This window comes from Hippocampus comes, unplaced genomic scaffold (genome assembly GCF_001891065.2).
Source record: "Hippocampus comes isolate QL1 unplaced genomic scaffold, H_comes_QL1_v1.1 scaffold371, whole genome shotgun sequence".
NCBI lineage: Eukaryota > Metazoa > Chordata > Actinopteri > Syngnathiformes > Syngnathidae > Hippocampus > Hippocampus comes.
Genome location: NW_017805065.1, coordinates 182,874 through 199,599, shown reverse-complemented (window position 1 = coordinate 199,599; position 16,726 = coordinate 182,874). Strand labels below are relative to the sequence as shown.

General features: G+C 51.4%; 2 protein-coding genes across 3 annotated transcripts in view; both read left to right on the top strand.

Moving 5' to 3' along the window:
- The first annotated feature begins 672 nt into the window (after positions 1-672).
- On the top strand, positions 673-9,456 carry vps54 (VPS54 subunit of GARP complex). 2 transcript variants are annotated; one of them, XM_019864507.1, is made up of 23 exons: positions 673-740; positions 847-1,014; positions 1,208-1,449; positions 1,542-1,629; positions 1,728-1,765; positions 2,037-2,171; positions 2,242-2,627; positions 2,831-2,957; positions 3,585-3,692; positions 3,773-3,828; positions 3,912-4,008; positions 4,089-4,351; positions 4,532-4,667; positions 5,092-5,273; positions 5,349-5,461; positions 6,518-6,581; positions 6,664-6,769; positions 7,147-7,234; positions 7,306-7,427; positions 7,546-7,624; positions 7,891-8,000; positions 8,077-8,171; positions 8,530-9,456. In XM_019864507.1, the coding sequence occupies exons 2-23, from the start codon at positions 858-860 to the stop codon at positions 8,633-8,635; spliced, it is 2,898 nt and encodes a 965-aa protein (XP_019720066.1). In that variant the 5' UTR covers positions 673-740; positions 847-857; the 3' UTR covers positions 8,636-9,456. The 2 variants fall into 2 exon arrangements, with proteins under 2 accessions (XP_019720066.1, XP_019720068.1); XM_019864509.1 differs by having other exon boundaries at positions 674-740; positions 1,731-1,765.
- A 1,048-nt stretch (positions 9,457-10,504) lies between these two features.
- taf5l (TAF5-like RNA polymerase II, p300/CBP-associated factor (PCAF)-associated factor) overlaps positions 10,505-16,726 on the top strand; it is a 7,179-nt gene continuing 957 nt past the window's right edge. The window contains exons 1-7 of the mRNA XM_019864491.1: positions 10,505-10,657; positions 11,972-12,126; positions 12,442-12,586; positions 13,571-13,675; positions 13,902-14,248; positions 15,572-15,973; positions 16,046-16,721. Coding sequence (XP_019720050.1) covers positions 12,067-12,126; positions 12,442-12,586; positions 13,571-13,675; positions 13,902-14,248; positions 15,572-15,973; positions 16,046-16,721 — 1,735 coding nt within the window. The 5' untranslated portion in view covers positions 10,505-10,657; positions 11,972-12,066. The remainder of the gene's footprint in view (positions 10,658-11,971; positions 12,127-12,441; positions 12,587-13,570; positions 13,676-13,901; positions 14,249-15,571; positions 15,974-16,045; positions 16,722-16,726) is intronic.

Genomic DNA, 16,726 nt, shown 5'->3' with positions numbered 1-16,726 from the left:
TTTGCGTCTGCGACAAATGAGACGCGATTGTGTATCGATCGTTATCTTAATCCGGTTTCTTTTGAAAGGCGCATTCGGATCAAGAGTCTGCCTTGTATCCGAATGTTTTGCGCTTTCTCAGCGATCTCAGGCCGTGACAGCAGGAAGCTGGGAAAAGGTCACAAAAGTCACGTGACCCGCTCGTCAACGTTTGACAAGACTTGCGTCAAACGAGACGCGATTGTGTATCGATCGTTATCTTATCCAGTTTTGTTTTGAAAGGCGCGTTCAGATCAAGAGTCTGCCTTGTATCCGAATGTTTTGCGCTTTCTAAGCGATCTCAGGCCGTGACAGCAGGAAGCTGGGGAAAAGGTCACCAAAGTCACGTGACCCGCTCGTCAACGTTTGACGAGACTTGCAATCGATTCGACTTTACTCGTGTCACAAGTGCGGTGGCATCTTGACCTACAGTTTTTTTTCCAAGTAGCGAGTCGTCGCTTGGTTTTGTTTGCTCTCGCGGGGTCGAGGCAATTTCGAGCTCGGCCTTCGCTCAGGTGAAGTTTAAAAAAAAAAAAAAAAACACCAACAAAAATAGGTACTATCATGCCTCAGCATGTGGGGAAGGAGAGCCACGTTCACCGTTTCCTGTACATGACCAAAAATTCAAATCTAAAATGACACTACGCGGGTCTGATGGGACTCGCTAGGCCACGCTCCTTAAAGGCGGATATCGGCACCAATTCTACAGTCGTATTTCATTTGTGAGTGCTATTTTCTTCCATTTTGCTGCACTTCACGCGAGCGCCCGATGGCACCGGAATGCATCGGCAGGTCAAATTCAACCCCCCGCGTTGTCTCTCCGTGCAGCTAGCCCGGTCATGGCGGCCCGCCCCGTCTCCTCGGCGATGCCTCGGCCCGCCGTCCGAGATGGGCCCTTCAGCAAGGAGCGGGAGCCTCCGCTGCCGCTCTGCCCCTCCCCTTCCCGGCGCCGCCCCGCCCTCTCGCTGCCCGACGTGTGCCCCAAAGAGCCCACCGGTAAGAACAAACGGCGTGACGCTCGCCTGAATGCGTCGCCACTGGAAAACGACTCATGATGACACTGAAACGCGGTAGCAATCCCACTCAACGTCACTCGTATGCAAGAACTGAGCAATAAACCGTGCCGACTCTCGAATGCATCGCCGGTGCAACGAGATGACGATGTCATTTTAACCCCCCCCGCGCGCAGGCGATGGGCGGGGCCTGCGCGAGGGACCGTCGGTGGTCTCGGAGCACGACCGCTGGACGGTTTACAGTTCCAAGGTCAACCTGCCGGCGGCGCTCAACGACCCGAGGCTGGCCAAACGCGAGTCGGACTTCTTCACCAAGACCTGGGGTCTGGATTTTGGCGAGACGGAGGTGATGCCGTCCTTCTGCCTCGGCAACGTCACGCCGGAGCACTTTGGCGCGTACCTGCAGGAGAGCGCGCAGGTGAGCTTCAGCGGCTTTCCTTTTTCTTTGAATCTAAAAGCAGACTTGTTTTAATTCTCTCTTTTTTGTGGGGCGGGGGGCGGGGCTTTCAGAGGGAAAAAATCCACAAGCGATGCAAGGCTCTTTGTCCAATCAAAGAGGACTTTGTGGACACCATCTGCAGCACCAGCACCAACCAAGGTTCCAGTTTGCTCACGAGCTGAAGCCATCACACGGGCTTTGGTCATGTGACTAAATTGAGTTTGTTTGTTTGTTTGTTTTTTTCCTTTTGGGTCGAGCAGATAAGTCAAGAGCCGAGTTGGAGCAAGTCCCCAAGGTAACACGTTTGTCTTCTTCGGCTTCTGTCCCCGTCAGCTTGTCTCGAGGCGTTTGTGACTTGCGAGACGCGAACCTTCCACCTCTTGCTACCACAAATTTTTGAGATTTTTGTTCTTGTTCTTGATACTTTTCCTTTTTGGGAACTAAAAGATCCCAAACAATTCCAAAGATTGTCGGACCTTTCGAGAGTCCGACCACCCCCCCCCCGTAGCAGGCTCTTCCCGTGGCCTTGATCGATAACCCTCAACGCGACCGTGGCCACTTTTCAGATGTTCCTGAAGCCCGACTTTGCCCTGGAGGAGCCGTCGACCTTCGACGCCGTCCTGCCGTGGTCGCACTTCAACAGCGGCGGCGGCGGCCGCAGCAGCCGCGACGTGGCGTCCTCCAAACTGCTTCAGGAGAAGGTCGGGGCTACGCGCTTCTTTTTGTTTTTCAAACATCGCGAACTCAGGTCCTCGTCCTTGCGCGTCGCAGCTGAGTCACTACCTGGACGTGGTGGAGGTGAGCATCGCGCGGCAGATCTCGCTGCGCTCGGAGGCCTTCTTCCACGCCATGTCGTCGCAGCACGAGCTGCGCGACCGCCTGAGGGAGACGCAGGAGGCGGTGGCCGCGCTGCGGCGCCGCACCGCCGCCATCGACCGCGTCATGTGCCGGGGCCCCCTGGCGGCCCTGCGCGCCGCCCTCGCGCGCAACAACTGCGTCAAGCTGCACGGCAAGCTGAAGCTGATGGCCGCCGTGCACCAGACGCAGCCCACCGTGCAGCTGCTGCTCTCCACGTCCGAGTTTGTGGGCGCGCTGGAGCTCATCGCCACCACCAAGGAGGTCCTGCAGCAGGAGCTGCAAGGCATCCACAGCTTCAGGTGACGCGCCGTCGTCGTCGTCGTCGTCGCCGTCTCCTTAGACCGCCGGCGTCTGAACCGCGGCCACTTGTGGGCGCTGTCCACCTTTTTACCGTGACCACATCTTGAGGGTCTCCCAATTTGTTGAAACTCGTCGGAGATGCGATTGACTTGAGCTTCTTTGATGTGTGAAATGACTTTTTTTTTTTTTGTATCCGGGGCAGGCATCTGGGCTCTCAGCTGTGCGAGCTGGAGAAGCTGATTGACAAGATGATGGTGGAGGACTTCAGCATGTACGCGCGCAGCGAGCTCAGCCGCAACCCGAGGGACGACACGCAGCTCCTGGAGAAGGTCTGTTTCAGAATGGACAAAACAAAATCCACGATGCACGATTGAATTCTAATATCTAGGCTAGTCCCGGCTTCTGACGTTTGTTGAATCAATCGCAAGCCCAACTCGGATCGAGCAACGGATTGCGTTCTTTGCCAAGTGGCCAGTTTCGAAAACCAGGCTATACTTTTATACATACTTATACAGTAGTGTGTGTGTGTGTGTGTGTGTGTGTGTGGCCTGTAGGCCGTAACTTTATACCCCATATTTGAGCCGCTGATTAAGACAGAGCGTTGACTAAAGACATGATGTTACAGAGCCAAGATTTACGTGATGGACAATGTGCTTGAGTGGGGAGGATTAAAAAAAAAAGGTGTGTGTGTGTGTGTGTGTGTGTGTGTGTGTGTGCGCGCGTGTGGGGGGGGGGGGGGGGGGGGGGGGGGGGGAATGGCCAAGGAAATAGAAGAATTATTCCACAATATATGATCATGTCAAGGTTACTCGGATTTTTGTCACCCCTGATCCAGAGATGATCATTCTGTCATTGATTGCTTTTGTCTGTGTCGTTTGTGGCATTCCCCGTCCGTCAAAAGCATCCCGATGACGTGACGTGTGTGTGTGTGTGTGTGTGTGTGTGTGTGTGTGCAGGAGCGTCTTCAGTCGCTGGTGTTTGGCCTGCTGCGCCAGAGGAAGTTGGACTTTTTGGACATTTACGGCGACGAGATGATGGCGGCGGCCAAGGCCGTCGTGTCCCAGGTCTGCCCCCTGCGTTTTTTTTTTTTGGGCTTGTCCTTGTTGTCATGGCAACGGGACGTGACCGCCATTTGTGTCGACAGTGCGTCGCTGAGCGACTCCTGTCCATTGACGACATCGACACGGAAGTCGTCACCAAGTAAGTCGCGGTGGTCCGGGTGTGCGTCGCCGACGCCGACATCCCGATGACGTCACGCCCGCGGGCGCTTCTCCTGCCTCCAGGTTGGCCGAGCAGATGCGTCTGATGACCTTCCCTCAGTGGTTTGACCTCGTCAAGGACGTCTTTGAGTGCTTCCTGCTTTTCCTCCGCAGGATGAAGGTCAGTCACCACTTAGAATTTTTATTTTTCAAAGATTCTTTCCGACGGAGAACCAAAATTGCCTTCTTGTCTTCTCCCAGGCCACCCTCGGCGTGATCCGGTTGGTGGTCTTGGAAGTTCTGGAGTCCACCCAGAAGACTTCCTCGGCGGGGAGGTCCCACCCGGAGCGCTGTCAGCCTCACGAGGCGGCGTCCGGCATGTGCGGGGACGTCGCCGAGTTGGCCTACCTCACGCACGACGGCCCATTTATCAGCGACGCCCTCCACGACGCCCACCAAGCCAGAGCCGCCGCGCGCTCTGGGTCGCCGGGCGCCGACTCGGCATCCGGAGAGCAGAACTTCACGTAGGTCGCACGCAAGTGTCACTTCCCCCAAAATGGAAATCAGGAAAGTCGAAAAAGAAAAAAAGAACCGCCAATCAAAAACCGTTCGGACGCCAGAATGAGCGCGGTCACAAATTCGACCGGAAGTACTCGAGGGTGTGTTGTCTTGAACGAGTTTTTATTCTGTTAAAACCGATGCAGGTACAACACTGCCGATGACACGATACCATCTGACTTGGAATTGAACCGTTTGCTGAACAACATCCAGGAGCTTCTGCACGCCGCCTCCGACATCAGCCACGATTGCTGTGTCAAGCTCCTCACTGCCAGAGCCAAGGTACCAAAACATTTGGGGCTTTATTTTTCCCAAATTTCAGTTCATTCATTTTTAAATGTTCTTCTCACATATTCCATTGACCGCATCCAATGTGAAAATTACAAAACATCGTTTGGGCTAAAAAAAAAAAAAATGATGATGATTGAAGAACAAGGTGTATTTTTCGTCCAGGTCGTGGAGGATCAGAGCAGCTCCACGACTTGGGCAGCAAGCGGTCGACGTGTGTGTGGCATTGGCATTATTTTTTTTAATGAATTAATTTCTTTCTTTTTGGCCTTCACTGAACAATCGTCTCGCTCTAAAATAAAATAATTGCTCTAGTGTTGAATTGAAGTGTTCATTTTGGAGAAGCGACGCCGCCGTAGCTCGCGTGTCTTCCATCGACCGCATCCGGTATCACACACTCTCCGCTTGTCCGCGACAGGACGGCTCTCTGGAGCGTATCACTTCGTCCGAGTTTGTGGATCTCTCCGTGGCGGTGGAGTCCTTCGCCGAGGAGACGGAGGAGCTGTGCGGCAGGCGCAGCGTGTCCCTGCGGGGGGCGCTGCAGAGTCAGGCCGACCGCTTCGTCCACCGCTTCCACGAGGAGCGCAAGACCAAACTCAGGTGAGCGACCGGCGACCCGCCGCGATCACCGCAATCATCCTGACGACCGCTTGGTCAATGTGCCCCCCCCGGCAGTCTCCTGCTGGATAACGAGCGCTGGAAGCAGGCGGAGGTTCCCGCCGAGTTTCAGGAGCTGGCGGACTCCATGGCGGGCGGCACCATTGCGCTGGCGGCGCACAAAGCGGCAGGTAGCCACCAGCACAATCTTGGCGTTGGTATTGGTGATATTAGCTTTTTTATTATTTTTTTAAAGGTCCCCACCCCTTTTTTTTTACAACAAAACACGAACTGAATTACATTCAAATCGGCATGCGCTGACAACTTAAATACTGTCTGTCGCCGGGAATGAGCTCTTCTTTTGTTTTGAGACGTGACTTCGAAGCAGCTTGCAGAGTTGAGTCAAGGAGCAGCTTCTTTCAAGTTCATCATTAACTCCCCCCCCCCCCCATTTGAATACCACGATTTAGTAGCATGATACTTTTGCTCATGGTTCTCATACCGTCACAATCTACTATAAGCCCATGCCTACGTTCAAACAAATATTCTCTGAAAAAATGTGGAAATTTTTTGCAGAATTTTCTCTCTGTTGTCAAGCTCGCAAAATATGAAAGGATTGCCGATCTTGGACCCACTTTTCTCCAGATTGTCGCTACGTTTCTCCATTTTCTATTCTTTTCTTTCTTACCGCTATTTTTTATTTTTCTTCTTCATGCGACCGCTATTTTTATTTTCATTCTTCTTGACGGGTTCACTTTGGCCTGGGGAGTCAAGTTCAGCATTCGCTTCGATGATGTCTGGCGCCATCTAGCGTCGTGAAAGGGTATAACGTCTAGACCTCGAATATAAGACGACACCCACTTTTTCAGTCTTATTTTAATGCAAACAACACCGTCTTATATTGGGGCCAATACGGTATTTGTGGTACTGGTTTGTTTCCCTGAATGCGCCTCCTTTTCCTTTGCTCTGACTGTCTCTATAATAAGCCGCTCTCGCACAACTCTAATTGCCCCATGGGGATAAATAAAGTTTTCTGAATCTGAATCTAACTTGGTGTGTGCCCTACAGATGGAAATTTACAAACAGAGACCTGTCCAGTGAGACCGATTAATCGACCACTTTATCAGTTACCTGACCTTTATTCTTCCAAATATCGGAATCGGCCTCCTAAAATCCACGTCAGTCAGGTTCTCTCATCGCGTGCTTCTTAAACAATTGCCTTGACGAGTTCTTTGGTGACATCACAGGTCCAGATGAAAGGAAGCCGGCCGACTTCTTGGTCGTGAAGGGCCACAAATACGCCGTGGTGGGGTAGGTGCGGCGCCGGGGAGTCGCGTGACCTGCTCAGAAGCAAAGCGCCAGCGCGCTTACCAGCTTTGATGTTTGTCTTCAGCACGGTGCTGCTTCTCATCCGGATCCTTCTGGAATACTGCCAGTGTGTCAACGACATCCCGGCGATCGCCACCGACATGTTGACGCGTCTGGCTGACCTCCTCAAGGTCAGAACGCTTTTGAGGTCATGTTTTTACTCTGCGGAAAAAAACAAAAAAACAAATCATTGTGCCTTCAAAAGAACTCCCAAAATAGGGAGCCAGTGAAGGGATGCCAGAGTAGGAGCTGCGGCATTCTGGAGCAACTGGAGACGCTTCATGGAGGATTGGCTAACTATAAAGTCAAGCGCATGACAGTCATCCAGAGCAATTTTTGTCGTAATTTCACTTTTTTTTTTTTTAATATGGCAATGAAAATCTTTTAAAGACTTTTTTTGTGCGATCCATCGAGAAAATACTCAACATATTATTTGACAATTAAAATAATGGCTCGTCGCACCCCTCGATGTGTGTTGCCAACCGAAAGTGTTTGTCACGTGTTGCAGCACTTCAACTCACGCAGCTGTCAGCTGGTTCTCGGTGCAGGAGCGCTGCAGGTGGTCGGCCTCAAGACCATCACCACCAAAAACCTCGGTGAGCGCCCGCACGCACGCCCGCCCGCCATCGGTCGACGGCAAAGATTGACGGCTGTGTGTTTGTGTTAGCGTTAGCATCACGCTGCCTGCAGCTGGTGATGTTCTACATTCCCGTCATCAGGCGACATTTTGAGAGCAAACTGCAGCCCAAACATGCGAACGTCCTCAGGCACTTTGACCACATCACCAAGGTAACCGCAGCGGCGCGAACGTCACACACACAGACACAGACACACACACACACACACACACACACACACACGCGCCACCCGCTTCCCGTTCATTGGCACGTGTGCGTGTGCTTTGTAGGACTACAACGACCACGTAGCCGAGATCTGGGCCAAGCTGGTGGCCATCATGGACGGCATCTTTGAGAAGGTTCTGACCATTTTTCCCCTCTTGTTCGGGATGTAACGATTCACCCGAAATTGATTTAAAATCAACCCCAAATAATTGAAAATCAGTTACTGTTTGTCACCAAATGCAGCATCTGTTGGTTCTATATATATAGAGTCATTCATTTTGTTAAAAAAAAAAACATTAAAAAAGATTTTAAAAAATTTGAATCGTTGCGTGAGTGAATCCTGAATTCCCTCCCTCCTGTCATTCTTTTTTTTTTTTTTTCTTCCCCCTTCTCTGTTACGGCATCGGCGCAGTATGAGGTGAAGGCCCCGATGCCGTCGTCGTGTTTCCGCAACGTGTGCAAGCAGATGGTCAAGATGCACGAGGCCATCAACGACCTCCTGCCGCCTGAGCAGACGCAGGTACGCCGTGCAACACCGCTTCCCGTTTGGGCCTCCCGCGGCCAATCGGCTGACACACGTTTGTGCGTATTTGTAGATGCTATTTGACCGGATCAACCTCAGCTTGAAGATGAACCTGAAGAGGCAGCTGATTCGACTCGGCGTCGTCAACGACGGCGGGCCACAGCACGGGTAACTCGCTCGTACGCTCTGCAACGTTGTCCGTTACGGGTCCGTTGACATTGCGTGGCCCCCCCTCTGCTGTGCCCAGCCTGGCCACCAGCGGGGTAGTGTCATACAATCCAAAAGAAGATGGGTAGAGCAATGAATTGATTGATCAGCAACCAATCAATTCATGTTTTTCCTCGAGCTTGGGAAAATAATGACGTTGTCCACATTTTGGGAGTTCAAACAGTCGAGTCAATCTTTTGCCGATTTTTTTTTTTTAATCAGGGAAAACACTGCCCTCTAGTGGAAAGGAGTGGAACATCATTGTCTGTACCCGCCCGTCCTTTGAAAATCAGTGTGGACTGTCGGCGTGTATTCTCAGGCTGGTGGTGGTGGACGTGGCCTTCTACACGGAGAACGTGCAGGCCCTCAAGAACCTCGAGACTTTGGACCTCAACATGGCCGAGATCTGGGAGCAGAAGAGGTGACCCTCCGCCGACGCTGCCGTTAACAGAAACAAGATGGCGGACGAGCGGCGACGTCCTTGACGGGAAAAGCCGTCTGAGCGCTCGGCGGATGTGCGGAAGCTCAACGTCTGGGAGACTCTGTGCCCTCCCGTGTAAAGACAATCCAGTGCCGCGAGTAGAACGACAACATTTTTGCTCCGCTACAAGCGTCACTTTTGGCCTACTCGTGCGATTAGTATGAACGAGTCCAAAAATTCAATATCCCGCTTAGGGTCCAGGTAATAGTACGCTCTTTGTCCTCAATAGTAGGACAACAGCACTACTAGCGAGCCAAAGCCGCACTAATTGACAACTGTGTGCTACGACTCCTCGTGAACATGTCAACTCGTGAGATGTGACCAAGTAGCACATAATTTAGCAACTAGTTGCCCACTGACCATGTGACCTTAGCAAAAAGAATTCCCCAATTTTGGAGAACCACCCTCCACCCCTCCCGGAGAGACTGTTGTCATGACAACACAGGACACACCCCCATCAAGAAGCTGAGGACCAAACTGACTTTTCCTTAAGTGTGCACCGCAGCATCTCAGGAAAATTGGGACATTCTTTTCACAATTTGGAGATTTGTGATCTTTTTTTTTTTCTCCTTCAAACCTGAATATACTTTATTGAATCAGCACGTCATCAATGTGCCTCAACACAACTGTGCGTGTAACAGACTTGGCGTGTGTGTGTGTGTGTGTGCGTGCGTGCGTGTCTGTGCGCATGCATGCGTATGTCTTGATGGTTTCTGAGCTGATGCAAATAGACAAGAACGAAGGAGTCGTCAGTTTCCAAGTGCATCTTGTGTGATGTCATTGAAAAGCTCCTTGATGCCTCTGATTTCGTAAATGATGACACATGACTTGCTTGAACCTGGCATGAACCTGCTCATGTTGATGCAGGGATGAGGCAAGCCAGTGAATGAATGCCAGAGTAAGAGTTCTTTACTCCCTCTTAGAAGTACCAGTCAAGAGGGGAGCAACTGCATTCTGGACCAACTGGAGGCGCTTCATGGAGGATTGGTCGTCTCATGCATCGTCAAGTGCATGAGAGTAATCTAGTCGAGATGTGCTTTTGGGAAAGGAGAGGCTTTACTTTAGCCAGCTGCCTAAAATGAAAGAAGCTGGATTGAACAATGGCACCCATTTGCCGCTCCAATTTTAAATCCCTGTCCAGTTGAAGAGCCAAGTTGGAGACTGTTGGCTAAAGGTAAGGAGCCAGGGTAACCAAATCCGCAGAATGGGATGAACAAGGGCCACTGATATGACTTTATGTGAGCCAGATTTGGGCGAGAAGATTTGAAAAGTCATTTAAAAAGTACTTGTTGTATTTAGAATGGCGGTAAATGACACCGGAGAGAGTCATTTGCAATGATCGTTTCAATGATTTTGAGGCGAAGGCTCAAGTGTTAAAATGCAATGACTTGCTTGAACTGCAATCCGGGCGGGTTTTACGATTGGCAACGTAAGATGGCCGCCGGTGGCTTGATACATTCTGGCCAGGAAGGGTTTGGTCACCGTATTCCAGACAAGTTGTGCTTCACACTCCCGTCCAAAGGGGTCGGTAGTGAGTCTTAAAAGTTTTGTGCACACCTGCGCTGAACAACAAAGGAGGAGGAACGTCAGTGTGATGGAGGCTGACCCCGAGGCGGGACGACTAGATGGAGCACAAGAGAAACTCGTCATGTTTGTTCGACTGAGCCCGACCGGAGTGGAACCAGCCGGGGATCGTTGAGGGAACCGGAGGGGGATGCAGTGAGTTGAAGCCGGTGACCTGTGCATTTGAAAAGCCCGCTAAACGTCGGAAGTCGGTAGTGAGTCTTAAAAGTTTTGTGCACACCTGCGCTGAACAACAAAGGAGGAGGAACGTCAGTGTGATGGAGGCTGACCCCGAGGCGGGACGACTAGATGGAGCACAAGAGAAACTCGTCATGTTTGTTCGACTGAGCCCGACCGGAGTGGAACCAGCCGGGGATCGTTGAGGGAACCGGAGGGGGATGCAGTGAGTTGAAAGCCGGTGACCGGTGCATTTGGGAAAGCCCGCTAAACGTCGGAGCCCATTGGCGGAGGAAAGAAGTTAGCCGTTAGCTCCTCGACCTCACACACACTAAAACGGAAAGTCGGGAATAACGACCTTCGGGAGTTGTTACACTACATATGTAAAAATAGATGTAGATTGGTTTAACGTCGTTTGTCGTTGAGAACATGGTTTGAATTAGCCTTGGATGTGGCCGAAAAAAAATCTAACATGCGGTGGGTCCAACCCATAAACGCGCGTGCGGGTTCGACTCGTTGACGTCACATTCGGCTGGAGCATAGACAAATCTACAGGAGACGAAATGATGCGTTTAGGGATTGGAACGTCGGCCTTTGTTACCCAGACGTTTTCTCCAGGGGAGGACTGGCAACTATAAATTCTGCAACTGTTTTCGAAATTTTGAAAAAGGTGTGATGAAAAAACGCGGTCACGGGTTCTTCACGAGCCATCGTCAGCGACGAATACAGCCATGTCTCGTTTATCGCGGTTAATGGGGGACCAAAACAACCCGCGATAAACGAAAATGCGAGAAGTGAGCGAGCGCCCCCCCCCCCATGGGTACATGTACACGTGTGTGAGTATAAAAAATATTTATACGGCCAAATTTAATGGTATACAATGCTTGTAGAAGTCAATTTTGTTGTAATTAACATTACTTAACGCTGTATACTAATAGATTGAAACATGTATAAGTTAGGTTCGTGTATGACTAACAAAATACATTAAAACACATACATGTAGTACTGTATATGTTGCTCTATGTGACTCGCTGTTGTTTTGCTGACTTTCTCTGCTTCTTGCGAACCGTTTGCGGACTTATTAATTTATTTTATTATTTTTTTAATGAATATGTTTGAAAAAAATCCGCAATGAACTGACGCCACGATAAACAAATCCGGTGGTGGTAATTAAAATGTGGATTATGTTAGGAGCGCCACGGCAGTGGAGGAGTCGCTAGCCTCATTTATTTTATTATTTTTTTAATGAATATGTTTGAAAAAAATCCGCAATGAACTGACGCCACGATAAACAAACCGCAACATAGCGAGGGATCTCTGTCGTGGTAAACTGAATGATGCAGTCATGCACTGCAGCGTTTCAGGTCTTGAGTGGGGGCCATGCCTTACGGCCATTGACTGGCGTACAACTTTGGAACGGGTCAGTCTGACCCGCAGCATCAATCGATACTTTTTGACATTATTTTCCTCATAATTTAGAACGTAGCAGCTTTGGTTCTATATGGCGCTTTCCTAAGGATCCGGTGGTGGATTATGTTAGGAGCGCCACGAACGTAGCACGGCAGTGGAGGAGTCGCTAGCCTTGGCCACTAGCTGAAGGCCGGACGGCTTGAAGGCAAACGGCAGAGTCGTGGAATGATCCAACAGATGAGAAGAAAGCAGGGTGATAAACATGTCAAGTGGATGCAGAGAAAGGTCTGGCTCAGCGCTGCGACGAACCGTTTGTTGAACAAGCCATTCATCTGTCAAATAGTTTTTCCCCCCATGAATCGTTAAGAAAAAAAAAATATCATAAGAATTCTATGATCGTGGATTCGGCGTCACTCGCTACTGACCGCGGTGAACGTTGCTGCGGCGAGGTCAGTCACTTATTTGAAACTCCGAGACTGACAGAAAAGGTTCCGGACGACAATATGTGCTACGCCGCCGATCGCCCTGATCCGGTCTGCCAATTTGCGTCTTCGTGCCGATGCATCGGTGATCCTGAGCGTGGGGATGTTTTGCCGGCAGGTTATGAAGCGCGTCCGCACGGAGCAGATCCAGTACGCCGTGACTCAGTACCTCAAGCGCAGGCAGTATGTGGATGTGGCCGACGGCTCCCTGAAAGCCACCAAACTCTTCCAGACGGCTGAGGAGATGGCTGCCAGCCTCACCGGTAAGATTATTAAAAATAATAATAATAATAACAATACGGTAATACGCCATACATAGACGGATCACATCCATCTCGTATTCTCATATTGGGAAGAATCGTAAACTTTGCTTATCTGACCTTACTTTTAAAGTCAAATTATGAATTTAAAAAATACGTTAGGTTTTTTTTTAAAGTATTTTTTTTTTTTTTTTTTTTAAGTTACATATGTCATGATATTTCTGCCTCAAGTCACCTTTCTGAAACACAGGATGCGGTTGTCCAATCGAGGTGACACATGGACTGCAGGTCCAAAGAAGATCCTCTAGGTGGTGCTATAACATCCCTCAATTATTCGTTTCCAGCAGGGGGGGGGCAAGCTTTTTTTTTTTTTTTCACAAAGGAAGCGGTCTATCGAAGAAATTATTTTATTCTCTCACTAAGATTTCATCTTTCAAAAAACAAGTAGTTGAAATGTTTTACCTTAGTATTAAATTCTAGTGAAAATGTCCTTCGCTTTCGTCTTTGTCAATTAGTTTCATGCATGAGGTTCATTTGAATGAGTTCAATGTTTCTGTTCGGCCAGATCGAAGAAAGTAGATTGAACGCTTCATCATGCTGACTTATTGTGGTCTTTTCTGGACTCAACAAATCAATAAATACTCCATATACGTAGATGTAGATTTATGGATCTAGATATTTATGTAAAACTAAAACCAATGCTAAAACTCTTAAAAAACCCAACTGAAGCGAAGCGTTGTCGAAAAAAAAATAAAAAAAGTATCATAACCTGCTTTGAAATCCTCATTAAAACTGATTTGGGGGAAAAAAAAAATGTCAAACGGACACAAAAATGAACTCGTGTGAAAAATGCAAACCGAATTTTAACCCCGCAGCGGAAACGTCAAAAAGTATCTACTCCCAGTATCTACGACTGTAACTTTTGAGGTCTTTCCCATGAACTTTGCCACTTCCTGTGTGTGTGTGTGTCCTTGTGCGTGCGCGCAGTCCAGAGCGAGTCGGGGTGCGCCAACGTGGTGTCGGCGGCGCCGTGCCAGTCTGACCCGCAGCAATACGAGTCGCAGTACGCCAGGCTGCGCTGCTTCCTGTCAGGTAGGACCAAAGTCCTCTGGATTTTTGCCTCGCCGCGCTGGCGTTTCGCCGCGCTGGCGTCGTTGTCGCGTCGCCCAAAAAAAAGCAATTCGAGCAGTTCAAAGTGAAGGTCGGCATGGTAATTGGAGTGGCGCAGCGGTTATTCGAAATCATCATCAAATTAATCGCTTCATTATCTTTGAAAATTGAAGTTGAACTCGTCATTTTTTTTTTCCGGCGGCTTCAGAAGCCGACATCTCGTGGGCCAAGGAAGTGAGCGCGCTCCTGTACCCGCTCTTCGTCCACCTCCACCTGGACATGGTGCGCTGCGGCCTCAAGTCGGCGGCGGACGGCTTTCACGCGCGCTTCCACGCCGCCTTCCTGCAGGACGCCGATCAGCGGGCCACCGCCGAGCAGCTGCGCCACGTCCTCGGCGCCGCCGATGCGGCGGCCAGCCCCCGCCTCGCCGCCTTCCTGGAGCACAAGTACGTGGTGCGCCTCAGCGAGGGCGCCCACGACTACCTGCTGCGCTACCTGCAGAGCGACGACAACGGCGCCATCTGCAGGGTCCTCGCGGCGCACCTGCAGCTGGAGGTGAGCGCGGGAAGCCCGGTTCCGCCGTCTTCGCCGCGCGAACGCCGCGCGCGAGTCTTTCCGCTCCGCCGTCATCGGGTTTGGCGGCGAACGGCGGCGATGTGTCATTCGCGGTCCCAACTTTTTCGTGGGAGTCGCCCGTTTTGGACAAGCAAACAAGCTTTTTGATCAAAGATAGATTTCGTGGCAACAGTGACCTCGACGCCAGTAATTTTTTGCTTTCGTGAAGGCTCAAGCGTCCGACCGCGGCGTTTGTTCTGTAAAATAGCAACGACGACAGTCATGAGAATCAGCTTTCGATCAGTGACGAAAGTCCTCCGGATTTTCAAATTTTCATGAAAATTGAACTGCCTCAAATCAATCCGGATATGAGTTGACAACATTGAACGAGCACGCGTTTGAGTTCGTTGTTTTGCTTTCACAAAAGCGTAGCCACGTTGAGGCACTAACGCTAGTAACAGTCAAGAGATTTTCGTCTCTTTATAAACATGCTTGCACACCGTGGACAATACAGTTGTTGTAGTCAAAAAAAAATATATATATATATTTGGACAAAAAGGGAAACACACAGATGAGCAGAAATACGTGTGCGTCCGTCTTCGAGCGCCGCGTCGTCTCGGCTAGCTTAGCTTAGCTGTTGTCATCGATCAAAGCTTCTTCGATCTGAACGAGCACGCGTTTGAGTTCGTTGTTTTGCTTTCACAAAAGCGTAGCCACGTTGAGGCACTAACGCTAGTAACAGTCAAGAGATTTTCGTCTCTTTATAAACATGCTTGCACACCGTGGACAATACAGTTGTTGTAGTCAAAAAAAAAAATATATATATATTTGGACAAAAAGGGAAACACACAGATGAGCAGAAATACGTGTGCGTCCGTCTTCGAGCGCCGCGTCGTCTCGGCTAGCTTAGCTTAGCTGTTGTCATCGATCAAAGCTTCTTCGATCTGTGAGGTCGGTTGCGTCGGCGCTGATTGGTTGAAACCAACCAACCAACCAACCAAAAGAATGTATTTTCAAAATAATCACCACTCTAAGAATGTTACATTTGACACCCTTGCACACCGTTTAGTCGTAGTAGTATTTAGTAGTGTGCGTGCACGCATGTGCATAAACAGGTCCATCCCCCCTTTTATTTTGAAAGAATTCAGTCCTGGCTCTCTCTTTTTTTTTGACATTCTTTGTCGTAGATTTGATATCAGTCGCAATTTGCTTGAAATGTCGCATTTCCAAAGATCCGCTCTCGGGGAAAGCGATCGTTGACATCTGCGGCCTTCGTAAAAGCGCCATCTCAATCAAAAAATACGCCCCACCCGCTTTCCGTAGGTGAGCGCCTCCAAACGGACCGACTACCAGCTTTACGGGGCGGGGACGGCCCCGTCCGCCGGCGCCCCCGACTCCACCCGGGCGAGAGCGGACGGCGGCGAGGCGGCGGCGGCGGCGGCGGGCGAGCAGCAGAACCAGGCGGCCCTGGAGGCGCTGCGCGACTGCATCAAGAAAGTCCGCGAGGGTCCGCCCTCGCTCACCACCGTGTGCTTCTACGCCTTCCGGCACACGGAGCAGCTGCTCAACACCGCCGAGGTGTCGCCCGACAGCCGCCTGCTGGCCGCCGGCTTCGACAACTCCGCCGTCAAGCTGTGGAGCCTCCGCGCCCGCAAACTCAAGGCCAAGCCGCACGTGAGCGATGTGTCGCGGGTGCGCCTGGCCTGCGACGTCCTGGAGGAGGACGTGAGTACTTTGCGGCCTTCCTTTCCTTCTTCTTCCCCAAGAAAGAATAAATTGAGCAAAGCCTAACCCCAGATGGACGAGGAGGACGCCTCGGGCAGCGAGATCAAGATGCTGCGCGGCCACAGCGGCCCCGTGTTCCGGACGGCCTTCCTGACGGACAGCTCGGGCCTGCTGTCCTGCTCGGAGGACACCAGCGTGCGCTACTGGGACCTGGGCAGCTTCACCAACACGGCGCTCTACCAGGGCCACGCCTACCCGGTGTGGGACGTGGACGTGAGCCCGTGCAGCCTCTACTTCGCCAGCGGCTCGCAGGACCGCAGCGCCCGCCTCTGGACCTTCTCGCGGGCGTACCCGCTGCGCGTCTACGCCGGGCACCTGGCCGACGTGGACTGCGTCCGCTTCCACCCCAACTCCAACTACCTGGCCACCGGCTCCAGCGACAAGACGGTGCGGCTGTGGAGCGCCCAGCAGGGGGCCTCGGTGCGCCTCTTCACCGGCCACCGCGGGCCCGTGCTGGCGCTGGCCTTCTCGCCCGACGGCAAGTACTTGGCCTCGGGCGGCGAGGACCAGCGCGTCAAGCTGTGGGACCTGGCCTCGGGGGCGCTCCTCAAGGACCTGCGGGGCCACTCGGACGCCGTCACCGGCCTGTCCTTCAGCCCCGACAGCGGCCTGGTGGCGTCCTCGTCCGCCGACAACACGGTGCGAATGTGGGACGTGCGCGGCGCGCTGCCGCTGGCGGCGGGGGGGGGCGCC

Excerpts from the sequence above, each read along its gene's own strand:
- vps54 (XM_019864507.1), top strand. The coding sequence starts at position 858 with ATGGCGGCCCGCCCCGTCTCCTCGGCGATGCCTCGGCCCGCCGTCCGA. Across the intron at positions 1,450-1,541 it reads ACCTGCAGGAGAGCGCGCAG|AGGGAAAAAATCCACAAGCG; the intron begins GTGAGCTTCAGC and ends CGGGGCTTTCAG. Across the intron at positions 3,693-3,772 it reads CCAAGGCCGTCGTGTCCCAG|TGCGTCGCTGAGCGACTCCT; the intron begins GTCTGCCCCCTG and ends TTGTGTCGACAG.